Source organism: Cebidichthys violaceus, unplaced genomic scaffold, assembly GCF_023349555.1.
Source record: "Cebidichthys violaceus isolate CVI_PGR_0920_01 unplaced genomic scaffold, fCebVio1.0.p SCAF_11, whole genome shotgun sequence".
NCBI classification, from domain to species: domain Eukaryota; kingdom Metazoa; phylum Chordata; class Actinopteri; order Perciformes; family Stichaeidae; genus Cebidichthys; species Cebidichthys violaceus.
The window spans coordinates 2,015,227-2,032,137 of NW_027176274.1; the positions used below are offsets into that span (position 1 = coordinate 2,015,227).

Consider the following 16,911-nt stretch of genomic DNA (forward strand, 5'->3'; position numbering starts at 1 on the left):
CACGTTTGCTGTAATGCCGTACTTGACGCACAAACATGAGATCTCATGTATACCCATTCAGTACAAACATTCTCTTTGTCCGTTGCTTTGTTGATGCCCACTGTGCCCGAAGATGAAAACAAACCCTCCCAGCAGCTGTACATTTCACCCACCTCTATCATGTATCGCACAGTGTTGTAAATTATCACTCGGCTCTTGATGCAGTTTATGATCGATGTTTGACTCTCGGGTGCAAGACTGACATGTCCGTCTCATTTCAATTATTGCTGGATGGGGTAATAAAGTGGGCCTGGCTGTGAGGTCTCTGACTCAGCATTGTGTTCCCTGATGTTCTGATGTTCTGGTGTTCCCCGTTGGAATGCAGGGTGGGGGGTCGGAGGTCAAAGAGTCTACAAAGAGATTAATGCCAAAAACATCAAGAGCCACATGCTGCCAAAAAATAGTTATGATGGATTTTGTAAGTGGCAATAATATATGAAAATAAAACAATACTGATCTTAGAACAACAAGTTATTTAATACATATTCGATCCTGGTCTTCCATCTACCCAGATCTGGTCTTATTCGACCCAGATCTGATCGTCTTCTTCTATCTACTCAGATCTGATCGTCTTCTACCCAGATCTGGTCTTCTTCTATCTACCCAGATCTGGTCTTCTTCTATCTACCAAGATCTGATTGTCTTCTACCCAGATCTGGTCTTCTATCTACCCAGATCTGATCAACTTCTACCCAGATCTGGTCTTCTTCTATCTACCCAGATTGGGTCTTCTGCTACCCCAATGTTGTCTTCTTTTACGTAGATCTGGTTTTCTTCAATTGTACTTAAGTACAATTTGGAGGTACTTCACTTGAGTATTGCATTTTATACAACGTTATACTTCTACTCCACTGCATCTGAGGTAAATATTGTACTTTTTACTGCACTACATTTACTCCGCAGATTCAGATTAATAAAACTAAATATCATTAACAAATACATTAAGTAATGTTTTCACACTAGTAGTACATACTTTTACTTAAGTAACATTTTGAATGCATGACTTTTACTCATAACAGTATTTCTACACTGTTGATACTACTGTTACTTCAGTAAAATATCGTTCAGGACCATTGGAATGAAGTGCTGTTTGAACATTTTCCTTTTATCTGAGGCCTAAAATTCAACTCTTATTTATTAATGAACATTTTGATGTACTTGATGTATTTTTTGTACTATTGTTAAACCTTAAAACTGGAATGTTTTTGTTCAGGACGAGTTACGGTCAAGGTCTTTAGGAGTTGCGTATGATGTTCGTTTGATCGATAAAGCAAAAAGCAAGAACAACAAATATGGTACAAAAAATTTATTTAGTAACAGTTTTGTAAACATTTGAGGTAAATTAACATTTACATCAACTTGTTCTTACAAAAGAATCATTCATACACAAGGCACTTCTCTTGTTTAAGACAGCATTGGAAACAGGTTGCTGTTCGGAGCATTGCGAGATGGTTCCTGTACTCCCTGACGAGATGGTTCCTGTACTCCCTGACGAGCCAGAGACATCATGCTCTGCATGAAATGTAAGAGGAGAGAGTTTAGGAGGGGACGACAGGCTTTGAACACAACGTCCTGTCAGGGCTTCGTATGCAGGGCGAGGGAAGGGCCAGCTACCCAGCTAACATTGTCTCAACAGCGGAGTCTTATGAGTCCCGATCGTAAGTGAGAACATACTGAGTGAACACACAGAAAAACAAATGTTTTTTTCTCTCTCTCGCTGTTGCCTTTAAAAAAAATTAAAAAATCTTCAAACTCATCGTTATCTGAGCTCGAGATAAACAAGTTTCTTTTTTTAATACTGCCTTTTCTGCAAAGAGCCACTGCGTTTTAGTTTTAAGACATTTTTTCCTTTGAGGATAATAGATTTGGCAGTTTTCTCGTCACACTCGCTCTCTCTCTCTCTCTCTCTCTCTCTCTCTCTCTCTCTCTCTCTCTCTACCACTACCAATATTAGCATTGTAGAACAGCAATTTTTCTTTCCTAAATGTGCAAATCTTTATCAACTACCAAAATGTAAACTTTAGGGATCAAAAACAAATGCAGATTACAAAGTTGTTGTTTTTTTTGTGATTTTGAACAACATAGATTGGGAAAGGCTGCTTTTACTTATGCGTTGTGCAGATGTGTATTCTTTGCACTAAATGCCATTTAAGCAACTCAATATAGAAGACATAGAGTATGAGACATTACCGATACTCTTACAGTACCATCATGTTGTGACCCCAGCCCCCTCTAAAAATGAAAATAAAACAGCGGGTACCATTTTGCTCTTACTCCAGTGTGTTAACCTGCACGTTAACTGCAGGAAATGTATTGTTGCACAAACATAAAATAACTTAATTGTGTTGTTATGCCCTGTGAGTGCAATATTGTCCAATGCAGTTTTCATACAGTCTCACTGTCTCGCTCTGCTTCAGAGGGGAACTCACAGGATAATACGATGGATTAAGGTGGTTGTTAAGGGAGTGCCTGGGTTGTGAATGAACCAAACAGCACAGTAATACAACAGAGACAGGAGGACCGCGGCTGCTGATGAATTCAGTTCAAAGTTTGGGTTTTCTAAAGATCTCTAAGAATCAAGATGAACACAAAAAAAAAAAAAAAAAGAAGCCGTCGAAGGCCGACCGCCCCGCGATGCTTTGATAATCGCAACGCCGCGTCGTTTCATCTTCTTTTTTTAATCGTATAGCAATCACAAACTGACAATTTATGAGTAAAATTCAATTTAAAAAAATATCACTTTTCAGAATAAAACCAATAAAGAAGCACGAGAAATGTGTGTGACGGTGAAAATCATTAAGGTCGGGGGGGGTTGTAAGTTTGAGGGCAAAAATATCTGCCGACAATCTAACAAAAATAAAAAAATATCTGTTTAGATTCTAACCAATGAACAAGGAGAGTATTTATTCTTTATGTTTTTTGAAGGCAATATTTTGTGATTTGTGCAGGAAGTAGAGAGCGTTTTTCTTTTCAGAGATGTTGACTGAAGGCCACGCTGACAGAGGTGAGGGACTATGTTCCTCTTTGGTTAACTAACAGCATGGTGGGAAGGTTTTAATCTCGTGTGTTATTGACAAAGCAGTGCTCGTAGAGGCCCAGGTGCATTCTGGGCATCACAGGAATGACTTCCACTTGCAGTTTTGACCACAGTTTATTCTAAGGACTCTGGGAATATCACATCAGTCCATTGCTATCCATTCCATCTCAATCTTCGTAGTCTCTGCTGGAAGCGCCGCAATGGATTGCGGGTAAAAACCCAAAGCGTTGCCGTGAGAGTTAGCCGGTGAATCGGTGAGTTGTAGGGCTGCACAATGCTGCACGTGAGGTTTTGTTGATGACCTTTCTTCCTGGACGTTTAACACAGCAGGTGTTCGTTTGGTAAGATTCAGGAAGTGCTGCAGCAAAAGACCTTTCCGAGGTCCAAAGGACGAACGCCGGGACGAGCGGTCGATGTGAAGCTCCTCACGCGCACGTGCTCCGGGGATTTGAGTGTGAATCCGGACACATGATGATCCACGAGATATAAGAGCGAATCGTCTGGCTAAACGTCGAATAACTGTACAGCAACCTGTGCTTAGTCCAGATAAAACAAACAAAAAAAAAACGTATCCAGTTATTGTTTTTTGACATTTCATTTCTAATAATTAGTCCTTTAGGCTCGACAAAAAGAAGAATAAAAGTAGAAAGACACCATGAGATCTTCCCCCCTTTAAAGGAAACACGAGTAGGACGTCACAGTGTCCTTCGCTGCCTCCACGTCTGTGGGCGGAGCCTTCCTGACTTCATAGCACTGCATGATCACATTTTGTGTGCATAAATTAAGATTAAAAAAAAAAGAAAAACTACTCTGCAACTCACCGATTGCACTAAACCAACGACTTCTTTTCACATTAACCGAAACGTTTTTGGGGGTTATTCTGCTTTCCCGTCTCTTGTCACTTTGCCTTTTTCTGATTTTATTTGTTTTAGTGGATTTTTTTTTCGAGGAGTGTTTTGGGGAAGTTGGGGCTGAAGAGATTTAGACAGCCAGGTCGCTCGGCCTGGCCCTGATGCTGCTGCTCCTGCTGGCCCGACTGAGCCGCCGAGGGTCTGTGCTGACCGTTACCGGAGGCTCGTGCATCTCCACGGTGGTGGTGGTGGTGGTGGTGGTGGGGATGTGGCCATCCTCCTGCTCGCTCTTCCCCCCGCTCCAGCTGCCTGCGTTGGACGCGATGCTGCTGCCGGAGGCGGCGGTGGCGGTTGAGTTGGCGTTACTGCCGGCGTTGCTGGTTGGAGGGAGCAGCGCAGCATCGATGGGCTGCTGCTGCTGCTGCTGCTCCTTGTCAGTGCTGGTGGAGGAGGATGGGGAGGGTGGAGTGGCGGCCTTCATCTCCCGAGTCTGCTGCTCGGTGGCCAGGTTGGCCCAGTTCTGCTGCGTGGCCAGCCTGTGGTTGTTGTTGTTGCTGCTGATGTAGTAGTGGGAGGAAGGGGAGGGCTGGCGGAGTGGCTGCTCCCGCTGGAGTTCGTCCACCTTGAACTCCGCCGTCGCGGCCGCCGGCCCCGCGGGCGGCAGGAACGCCCCGCTGCCCGCCGTCACGTCCGTGTAGTTGGGAGGGTAGCTGAGGCCGGAGGGGGGCAGTTCTGGAGGCCGAGGCCAAACACTCGGGCTCCGCAATGTTGACGCGGCGCGGCGACTCGTGGTCGGGGGCGAACTCGTTCGTCATGCCCTGTTTAACTTTCTTCCATCCGAGGTGATAGATCTCTAACAAATTCAGCAAAAGAGACACGCAAGCCACCACAAGCATAAATATAATAAAAATAGTCTTTTCAGTGGGCCTCGATATGAAGCAGTCAACGGTGTTGGGGCAGGGCCAACGTGCGCACTTGTACAGGGGCCTCAGCTGGAAGCCATAGAGGAAATACTGGCCCAAAATGAATCCCACTTCAAACAGGGTCTTGAAAATAATGTTGAACACATAGGTACGCAGCAACGCCCCCCTGATACGGATCTTGCCGTGCTCGTCCCTGATTGGCGGCTTCTCCTTCTTGCCGCCTCCTCCTCCTCCTCCTCCCGCATCTCCACCGTTTCTATAAAGGAGTTCTTTCTCCTCTCGGAACCTGTTGGCCTTGCGCATCTCCTCCTCCTTCTCTTTCCGCTTCTCCTCCATGCGGACGATGTGCAGCACGTGGCCCAGGTAGATGAGCGTCGGCGTGGACACGAAGATGATCTGCAGCACCCAGAAGCGGATGTGCGAGATGGGGAAGGCCTCGTCGTAGCAGACGTTCTCGCAGCCGGGCTGCTGCGTGTTGCAGGTGAAGTCGGACTGCTCGTCGCCCCAGACCTCCTCGGCCGCCGCCCCCAGCACCAGGATCCTGAAGATGAAGAGGACCGTCAGCCAGACTTTGCCGATGACCGTCGAGTGCTCCTGAGCGTTCTCCAGCAGCCGCCCCAGAAAGCTCCAGTCGCCCATGCTTCAAGATTTCTAGCCTATGGAGAAAGTACAGGCTGAAGAAGAAGAAGAAGAAGAAGAAGGGAAAAGGACGTTAAAGAAACTCAAAGCTGGTCTGAACACGTGTCACGTTAAGGCCTCACGTTAAACACATACGAAGGGATACATCGAAGGTGATGACCGGACATGTTTCTCTTCAACGCTCAGCAGAACAAGTTCTTTATAGAAAAACTGCCACGTAGGCGTCGGATATCGAAAATCGAAACACAGCGTTGGCCTCAAACACAGGCGCTGGTTTACTGTATAGACCACCTGTTTGACTGAACCCTGGTTCTCTCTCTCTCTCTCTCTCTCTCTCTCTCTCTCTCTCTCTGTGTGTCGGGCCTGTCTCTCTCTCTCACCTGCTCGCTCCACTGACCAGCAGGCATGTGCTGAGATCAACATTATAATGTTCGAAAACAGCATTTAGCAGAGATGGGGCTCTGGTGTGGCACACACACACACACACACACACACACACACACACACACACACACACACACACACAAGCACACACACACACACACACGCACAGAGAAACAAATACTGACACACACACACACACACACACACACACACACACACACACACGCACACACACACACACACACACGCACAGAGAAACAAATACTGACACACACACACACACACACACACACGCACACACGCACACACACACACACACACGCACAGAGAAACAAATACTGACACACACACACACACACACACACACACACACCTCCCGTCCTCTCCCTCGCTGTCAACTGTAACACTAAAGCAACAACGATCGGATCGAAACGTTTTACCGCAATCTAAGATAATAATATCAAAACAATGAGACAAATTCAGATTTAGGAAATAAGCTGTTTTTAACATTTCAAAAACTCAATTTGCAGTTTTCTTCTTTGATTAATTCACACATTCAGTCTTTAAAAAGTCCGAAAAAAATCCAAGTTGATGTCTTCAAATAGCTTGTTTTGTTTAAACAATCCCAAATAAACTAAAACACAAATTAACGAACAAACACTTTTCATTCAGCACACAGAGCAGAGGAGACACTTACTAAAATATTCTGCTATGAAAGGTAATAAATCCATCGACTAGGGTTCACAATATGTACGACACCTGGAACAGAAAAACACCAAAGTCATTTATTTTCCTTTTGAGACGAACAAACACATTAAAAGTTCTGTGCATGCTTTGAGCAATAATCAAAATGGATCCAGATTTGAACACTTCTAAACTTTTTAAAGCACTTTTTAAAGCACAGTTTGGCGTTTGACGTATACATATTGGTAATAAGTAGTGTAACACATAGTATAAATGTCGCTGATGCTGCAGGAATTAAGCCCACAGACAGACATGAAGTCAAGCATCGTTTGACTTAATTATCAGAAGTGACATTTCTCTGAGTTTCACAAGTATTCGTGGTATTTTGTGTGACAGACAGTCAGGTTCAAATACAAAGCCACATACCTGCTGACAATACAGACTGTGCCAGAGTCCAGACTCCCTTTAAGCTTTGTTCAGGCTTTTGTGTCTCTCTTCTTGTTTAGTAAAAGATGAATCTGCTCTTAATGACCGGATTACATTCTTCATTTACTTCACCGTTAAGTGGACACACTACAGGTTAAAAGACAACGAACTCATAGATACCAGGAAACTTCACCACTTCATCACTCACATGAAGGCCGTTACTTTTTGTGTTACAAGTTTTCTTAAAGGTTTATGTTTAAATATGCAAATGAGGCATTATCTTATTAAATATGAGCTGATTTTCATACATTTTCAGAACATAAATCAAAATTTTGGATAAAGCCAGATTGTAAATTCATGTTGTTGACGTCGTAGAGTCAAAGGCTTCTACAGAAGGAATGTATTATACCGTCAACAGGCATAACAAACCTATTGTCTCCATGTTGTTATTAATAAATGTGTATAAATGAGTGTGTGAGTGGTGTGTGGACAAAGCCCTCTGTAGAAAGCTTCAGCACACAGAGAGGAATGAAGGTGTGAAGGTTGGTGGATGTCAGAACTACTGAAGTGGAGATTTCTGGATCAGAGTGTGAGAAAAACTCCATTGATAGAAAAGCTCCTTTAAAGAGACGTTTAGTTAAAGTCCAGACATTTAGAAGAGTCTCCAGGTGAAGAGGGTCACAACATGAACTAGTAGATATCACCATCACACTTCACCACTTCATCACTCACACCAACACCAGCAGCTATTCCGTTACAAGTTCTCTGAAATGTTATGTTTAAATATGCAAATTGGGCTTCATCTAATGGTCACTTTTGATGAATTTAGGAGAAATCTACAGACAACAAACATCTAAATGTGTGTTCTGGATGTTTTCTTTCCACTAGACTGAAAGAACAACATCTGTAAGTTGATCAGTGAATGAAAAGAAGTGTCTCCGGTTTGAACACAGATTGACAGCAGAGTGTTGTTTTTTTTCCCGTCATACCTTTAGACCGGAGATGTCATACTTAAATACAGAAAGCAAATCCATCTGCCATCACTGGTGCCATCGTTTTGAGTGCGTTGAAACGTGCGGCTGCAGCGACCCTCCCTCTGCCTCCCTGATCCCAGAACCTGTCTCCTCTCCCGTCGGCCCAACGAACCACTACTTCAGATCTGTGGCTCAAACTCATTCATGCACAGACGTCTCCAGCCGGTGCGTCGGTCTGTGTCCCGTGAACCCGTGAACTTTGCGCAAGGAAGAAAATCAAAACACAAAGGTTCCTCCTTTGTGTTGTGGTCAGTTTTTGGAGGCGGCTTGGAGTCGGAGATGGGGCTCGGTCACACGGAGCTGCCTCCCGGTTCCAGCCATGTCTGGACTGTCACATTGTGTGACCATGCATGAGTGAATCCACAGAGTCATCAGCCTGTCCGGTGTCACGCCACGCCCCTTCGAACCACAGAAACAGAAAAAAAACTCGTCTAAATGTGCGCAAAAAGTTGGCAGAAAATGTGCCCCCCAAAAAAAAAACCTTCGTGCAAAGTGTCCAAAAGCATGAACTATTACTATTTACAATGTAACAATTTAAAAGCTAATAGTATAACTTCAGAGATTCATTGGATTTAGTTATTTTATTATTTATTAATTGTGCGTAAAAGTTGCGGGAAAATGTGCCAACCCCCCCCCCCCCAAAAAAAAACTTTCGCACAAAGTGTCCAAAAACATGAACATGCACTTAAGAAGTTATCCAAAAAAGATCACATGAAAACCTCCATGAACCGTGAAACCATCTACAATTTAACAATTTATAATAATATAATTTCAGAGATTCATTGAATTTATTTATTTATTTAATCCTTTATTTATGTATTTATTTATTTATTCATTTATTTATTTAATCATGTATTTATTAATTTATGTATTTATTTAATCATTTTTTTATGAAGAGAAAAGTCAACATTAAATGGTCACAATAGATGCAGGATTGACCCTTGAGTCTCACAGTTACAATAAACTTTGAGAGATAAAAATTAAACTGCAGATTAAAAGAAAGAAAAGACAACATGTGCATCAATATTCTACACATATCTTATAATAAAATGCATGTTATCATAAGAGGACAAAGTGAAGAGACTTAATGTACAAACATTTAGTTTTTATGTTTTTACTTCAAGGATCAAAGTGTGAATGTGATCAAAATATCTCACGTACAAAAACACAATCAACGTTTTGAATGTTTCTTGAATCCTTGATTTCTTGTCGGCTCGTGAGTTTGTTGTCAGAGCAGAAGGTGACGTCATCAGAATGTCTTCTGTTGCAGACAGCGCGCGGTGAAAGAAAGCCCTTTCATTGGTCTGAGCTCTCTCTCTCTCTCTCTCTCTCTCTCTCTCTCTCTCTCTCTCTCTCTCTCTCTCTCTCTCTCTCTCTCTCTCTCTCTCTCTCTCTGTGACGATGCGTGACTTGGTGTGTTTTTGGATGTTCGGTCTAAACTTTCCACTTAAAGAAACTCCTCCCTCATCTGTTACGTCATCTAAATAGATGACTCGTTACGTTTATAATCGTTTATTTTAAACACAGATGTGACTCATATCCAGCTCGAGCTATTCCTGGAGCACCCCCCCCCCCCCCCCCCGTTAAGAGGTGATTATTGGTGTGGGGTCTAAAATAAGGCGCGTGCTGAAAGCTGATAGGACCAGCTGGAGGTCAACACAAGTCCAAATAACGCACGAGGACCACCGGGTCTGGACTGAGCAGGACCGCTTCTGGACGCGGTTTTCATAAAGAAGGATTAAGAGTTTAATATTGGGTTTACAATTCAGCCAATAATAATGATTAAACATAATAATACAAACATATTAATAACAATAATATACAAATAATAATGATAATTCTAAAAATAATAATGATTAAACGTATTAATAATACAAAAAAATACTACTGCTACTACTAATAATCAACTATTATTATTATTATTATTATTATCGTTATTAATAATACAATTATATTAATAATTTAAAAATGTTATTATTTTTAAATGTATTAGTATTATTAATGATATTAATGATAATAATAATAATAAATAATAATAATGATAATGACAATAATAATAATACAAAAACAATACTACTACTACTACTAATACATTATTATTATTAATAATACAAATTTAACCATGTTATAATTATTAAACTAAATTATTATTATTATTGTTATGATAATAATAATTAAATAATAATAATAATGAGGAATACCAGGTTTCTGCTGGGGTTTCAAAAAGCAGTATTAAGAGCATTAACACAAATACTGGGTTTACAATTTGACCAATAATAAAAAGGAAAAAGTGCATATATATATATATATATATATATATATATATATATATATATATATATATATATATATCCTAAATCATCGTTTGTCCTACAGACATGCATGTGGTCTTTGTGCATAAACGTTATTATATCACTTGTAACGCTACTGTGATTGTACATCCACAATGTAGTCCAGACGTTCATCTTTGTCCATATTTTTTTATCAACACGTGTGAAAATATGCAAAACATTCTCGCTTGACTCTCGTACAGAAACACTTACAGTAACAAGTAAAAGACATCGATCCAACAGCTTCACGTCTGTTAAACCTCTGTGTGGCAGGTCAGATCTCATCGCGTTATTAATTATCAGAATAATCTCATGTTGTGCAACACACTTCTTGGGATTTATAAACTATGAATGTTCAAACATACTACAGTCACTTGATTCAATACAGCAGGATCATAAAAAACTCACTCATCACTTATTGTAACACATTTAAAATGTCCCCTCTTGTAAACTAGACACTAGAAACACAATCATAAAGGCGCTTTTTTTTTTTTTTTTTGCTTCAGTTCTCATGACTTCATTTGTTCTTCTTCCTCTTCTTCTTCATCATCACCAGATAAATCCTTCAGGCCCTGAAGAAGGCGTTTGTGCTCTCCGAGGTTCCCCTTAGAACCACCAGATGTCAGCGTAGACTCATTCTTCTCCGATTAAAAAAAAAAAAAACGTTCAAGCAACTTCAGCCTCCATCGGGCCATCCCCTGTGTGGAGAAGTGAGGGGATGCTTCTGATGCTGTGGATGAACCACAGGTGCACAGACATTTGTTTTTACCTGAAACAGGCTTTTTAAGGAACAATTGCTGACGGGGTAAAACTCAGGGCTGAACCAGGATCAGCTAAACTAATCTCTCTCATGGTGATTTAACTTCTCACAGTCTCACAAATCTGCTGCTAAAAGCTCGTTTCACCTCCCAATTTGGTGCCCGAGGCCCAAACACTTGAAGAGTTCATTCAACTTTCCCAAATGAACTTAAAGTGGAAGTAACAGACTTTAACTCTAGCTGTTTATTAGCTATTAAGGCCTTTACACATCGGGGGGCTTTTATTGTGAAAGGTAGGATCAGAAGGAGTAGTCACTACAACGTGAACCCATCAGTATTACTATTAGACGCTTTACGAGTTGGTGATGTTTGTGGCGTGTTTTGTTCCGTACGTTACGTTTGTTTACCTGCTCATTGAAGCCCGTCCATGATGTTACATTTTAAATGAGTTTTTCGTCATTTCATTTGGGACGCCCCGATGGAGGGATGGAGGGATGGAGGGATGGAGGGATGGAGGGATGGAGGGATGGATAGCTCCCTCAGCGTTTGCATACAACGCCTATGCCTTGCGCCGGATCTGTCAACTTCCCATGAGACAACTCTTAAACTTAACAAACAAACAAACTTGACCTTTACATTCAGAGCCTGGGGGGCTGGATTTACAGTATGTGCTTCTCTTCTTCTCTGGTTACCCCCCCCACACTGCGGATGTCTGTCCTTCAACACTCCTTGCTGGTCGAATGCGAGTCGGTGGACAGCAGCAGCTCGTTCTTCACGTTCTGCAGATGGCTGTTGTCCTGCATCGAGTGCCCCCTCCTCTTGGACCTGGCCGAGCACCTCAGGAGCGCCTTGATGATGAGGTAGCACAGCTCGGCCACGTTCAGCACCATGCAGATGGTCGACGACGACACCATGAAGATGGTGAAGATGGTCTTCTCGGTGGGCCGGGAGATGAAGCAGTCCACCTTGTTGGGGCAGGGCCACTGCTCGCACTTCACCAGCCGCGGCATCTGGAAGCCGTCGTAGACGAAGTAGAGCGCGTACATGAAGCCGCCCTCGAAGATGAGGCGGAAGAAGAGGCTGCAGGTGTAGGTCCACCACAGCGGGCCCGTGATGGGCAGACGCCTCCTCTTCAGCGTCTCCAGGTCGCTCGCCGTCGTGGTCCTCTCGGTGCCGTTGGAGGCCAGCATGGTCCTCTTGTCCCCGCGGTTCCTGTAGGCCACGTGCATGGCCACCAGCAGGGCCGGCGTGGACACGAAGATCAGCTGCAGGCACCACAGGCGGATGTGCGACACGGGGAAGAAGTGGTCGTAGCAGACGTTTTTGCAGCCGGGCTGCTGCGTGTTGCAGGTGAAGTCGGACTGCTCGTCCCCCCAGACGCTCTCGGCGGCCAGAACCAGGATGGTGATGCGGAAGATGAAGAGGACGGACAGCCAGATCTTCCCGAGGCTGGTGGAGTGTTTGTTGACGCCGCCCAGCTGGGCGTAGAGCGCCCCCCAACTCATCGTGGCGACGGAGGACGACCTGTAGAGGGAACGAATTCAGCAGGAAATTAACAGCATATATAGGAAAACCCCAAAACTCAGAGAGTTGATGAAGCACATGTGAGCTCAGTCCTGTGACACTCACAAGCTGATCACATGGTATCGATTCCTTTAAAATGTATTATAATAAATGTATACACAAAACATGGCTGGCTGCATTACTTTCAAACATTTTCAATACTTTTATACAATGTTTGTGCTGACCCGTGTCACATGACTATGGACACGTAGCCTGGTGTGTAGCCTGGTGTGTAGCCTGGTGTGTAGCCTGGTGTGCGGCGCTACATTTATACCTGTAGATAGAAATGCAGCGAGATGCTCTGTTTGTGACTTTTAAGTGTCACACAGCAGCAACACGAGTAACCTCTCTAAATGTTGCTCAAAGACACGTACTGGCCGGGAAGAGACTCAAAACAACCACAAAGACACACAAAACAACCACAAAGACACACAAAACAACCACAAAGAGATACAAAACTACCACAAAGAGATACAAAACTACCACAAAGAAACACAAAACAACCACAAAGACACACAAAACTACCACAAAGAGATACAAAACTACCACAAAGAAACACAAAACTACTACAAAGACACACAAAACTACCACAAAGAAACACAAAACTACCACAAAGAGATACAAAACTACCACAAAGACACACAAAGTGCCACAAATAAAAACAAGGAGACACAAACAGACCAGAGAGAGACAAAATGATGTTGCCGTTTACATTACTGATGATGCAAATTCTAAAAAATGCACTACAGGAATGTTCTAATGTTTCTGTTTTCTTTGTTTTGTTACAAATGGGCTACAACAGAATTTCGTTGTGCATCTCTGTGTTGCATAATGACAATAAATGATCCTTGAATCCTTAAGAGACACAAAATGAATACAAAAGACACACAATTACCACAGAGTGAAACAAAGAGACACAAAAAACGACCACAGAAAGACATAAAGAGACACAAGATTACCTTAAAGAGACGGAAAATGACCATAGAAATACATAAAAAAAGACCTCAGAAATACACAAAATTACTACCACGTCTCAAAACCACAGAGAGATGTGTGTCGACTGAAAAAAGAGGCACAAAACAACAACAGAAGGAGTCCAAACAAGAATACAATCAGTGGTTCTTGCTCCTAGAAGAGGTGAGGGGCCGTTGTCTCCATGAATACCACTTTAATAAATGATCATTATCGGTATCGTTGAAACTGTATCAGTATCATGTAGAATTTAAATAACTTTGTTTTCCCCCTCCCTGATTGGAGCATCTCTTGTCTCTCTGTCCTCTCAGTATCTCCACTTTTGGTATTTTTTAATGTTTTGATCGATGTACAGAGAGTAAAGTTACTTTTTGACAACAAGACATGAGATTTCAGGGGATGAAAAACAGACTCTGGGGGGAAAAAAGTCAAAAATTCACAGAGCAACCGGGTTTATAAAGTCTATGAGTCTTATTTTGAAAAGCCAGATATCGAGACAAACAACATGGAGTTAAGTTAATATTTGTCTTTATATGAAGCACTTTTCAGATCAGAAAGTATCCTTCTGATCTGGTTTTTAAACATCACCACACTACTAATATTATGTGATCATTATTAGCATAACATCAACGGGTACTAAGTTGTGATACTTTACTTTTCTACTGCTTGTACTTTAGTGATTCATTTGAAGATGACATCCTCTCATCTGTATATTAATAATACCAATATCAGGAATTATTTTAAAGATACCAACATCTTAATGTAGTAAAAGACTGTTTTTGGTGATACAATTAAAGTAAATGTACCTTCAATGCGTGTTTAATATACATATTATGTTAAATATGAATCATAATAAGTATCGATATGATAAGTAGGCTGTTGTTGTTGGACTATTCTAAGGAATCTAAACATTATAACACTAATGACTCACCTGTTTGTGTGAAGATTATATGTAAAAACAAGTTAATTCCTTATGATTTAAAAAGAGAATGTCCCTCGCGCTCCAACAGAATGACGAGTTTCTCTGTTCGTTGCACGAGGTTCGTCTCGCGCTCCGTCTTCCAGCGGACTGACACACACCTGAGTCTTAAGCCGGTTTTCATGGTCCCTCCTGCGCAGAGAGGAGACGGGGAGGAGCCGGGCACCGGGTCCAGGTCCGGGGCCGGGCTCAGGGTGGGGCCTGCTGGATCCTCCGGTCTTTGTGTTTAGAGCGTGATGACTGAGCAGATAAACGCTGTGACAGTACAAACACGGAGGAGATGTGAATCATCTCAGAGTTCAACCTCCTTTATTCATGTATTAATGTACACAGGAAGAGGTTGAAGAAGTACTCGAGTCTTTTACTGGAGAAAAAAGTACTACCACATGGTATAAATACTGTTAGAAGTACAAGTAGTGCATTCAAACTTCTACTTGAGTAAACGTACTTGCGGCTCATTTCAGAATATATGATTGTATCATAATTAATGATGCATTATGTTATTACTTTATCAATAACGTCTTATCTTAATCCATAATAATACATCTTCGTTTATGTGTTGATTATATGTTGTGTTATTGATCAGAATCTGCAAAGTCACTGAAGTTATTAAATACAACGAGTGGAGTAAAAAGTACAACATTTCCCCCTGTGTAACTCTAACGATGCATACAATGGAAATAGTACAAGTACCTCCAAATAGTATTTAAATACTGTCCATGAGTAAACGCTGTAAATGTTTATTTCTAACGTTTTTTTTCTTCATTTTTATATTTTTCCAACGTGAGCACGACTTAAATTAAAATCATGACTTGAGTACTCAGATCGTATACTTAATAATTAAAAGTAGTAATACCACAGTGTGTGAGATACTTAATGTCCTGCATTCTGCATCAATTTACGGTGGAAAACTGTATTTATGTTAAAGAAAAAACTAAATTCAGGCACCAGGTGACACATTAGAACATAAGCATGTAATGTAAGACTCTTAAGCACACACCTGTTGATGATTTACTCTTCCTCCTCTTTCAATATATATTCACATTCAAAACATATCCCACATATCTGTGTTCTTATGAGAAGTCTGGAAATAGTTTAAATATTTTGAGAAATACGTTACGAGAAAAAACCTCTATAAAACCTACACTCAGAGAGCATTCTCTTGTGTTTGACTCGTTATATTTATTTTATTTGAATTGATTATATTTGACTATTATTATTATTATTATTTAATTGTTCTGTCTTTGTGAAGGATGTGTGTGTATCTATGACAACATTCCAAGAAAAATCTTTAATTTGACTAAAAGTGATTTCATTTCCTGATTTAAAAAGAGAAAGTGGAAACAACAACAACAACAACAACCTGAACTAACAGGAAACACTTGTGATGAATCTCACTATTGTATCTTATTCTGTGTGTTGATTCTATTTTGTAGTTTCGACGTGAATCTGAAAAGTAGCTGAAGTTGTCAGATAAATGTAGTGGAGTAGAAGTGAAGTACCTCTAAAATGTACTTCAGTAGTACTTCAGTGGAAGTTCTTCTTGTGATTGAGTGACGTGAGGTAGAACGTAAACGTCTCAGAGGTAGAAGTACGAGGTGGACACGTTTAACCAGCTCCTGCAGCTGCTCTTCATGTTCTCTTCACTCCCTCCTCTTAACGCTTGAAGTATGACTCATAACTTTAGACCTTTATGGATACAAATCTCACTAAATATACCTAGTAACGTCTATTGTCTGCGTTACACGACAATATACCGTATTATTCACACATTTGATGTATTTTTAAGACACAATATTCACCCTCAAGCAGACGTAAACGTGTAATAAAGTACACGTGTAGTAATAAAGACATTTTAAGGTACGCTTACTTTACTCCAGTATTGCTATATTCGGTTACTTTATAATTCTACTTCATTTATTTAATAACTTTAGTTACTTTGAGGTCTCAAATAAAGATTACAAAAAGTAATAAATATAAAGATGTACTGTTGTATTAATAAGGCTTTATTCATTCATTAATTCACAAGCTACCCAGCAATATATAATAAATTAAATTAATAAATAAAAATGTGTTTTTAATTTTTACCAGCTGCGATATTGAAGGTGCGATAAACGTGATTCAGAGCTTTAATATACCGGCAAACAACTGTAATAAAGACACAATAAAGAAATATCCACCTGAGTATTAACACAATATTCATGTAGCCTTAAATACAATTTATCATACCTCTAATTTGTATTTACATATGAAGCATAAAAGCTGCAGTGTGTGTGTGTGTGTGTGTGTGTT

General features: G+C 41.1%; 2 protein-coding genes across 2 annotated transcripts; both read right to left on the reverse strand.

Annotated features, from left to right (window-relative positions):
• Window positions 1-1,330: 1,330 nt before the first annotated feature.
• Window positions 1,331-6,885, reverse strand: gja3 (gap junction protein, alpha 3). Its single transcript, XM_068737167.1, is given in 3 exon segments — window positions 1,331-4,666; window positions 4,668-5,524; window positions 6,571-6,885. Coding segments are annotated over 2 exon segments (1,431 nt in total). The 5' UTR covers window positions 5,490-5,524; window positions 6,571-6,885; the 3' UTR covers window positions 1,331-4,057.
• Window positions 6,886-10,236: 3,351 nt separating this feature from the next.
• Window positions 10,237-14,697, reverse strand: gjb8 (gap junction protein beta 8). The gene is made up of 2 exons (XM_068737179.1): window positions 14,572-14,697; window positions 10,237-12,629 (listed from the first exon to the last, which is right to left on the reverse strand). Exon 2 carries the CDS (start codon window positions 12,608-12,610, stop codon window positions 11,825-11,827), a length of 786 nt encoding a protein of 261 aa, XP_068593280.1. The 5' UTR covers window positions 12,611-12,629; window positions 14,572-14,697; the 3' UTR covers window positions 10,237-11,824.
• Window positions 14,698-16,911: the final 2,214 nt, after the last annotated feature.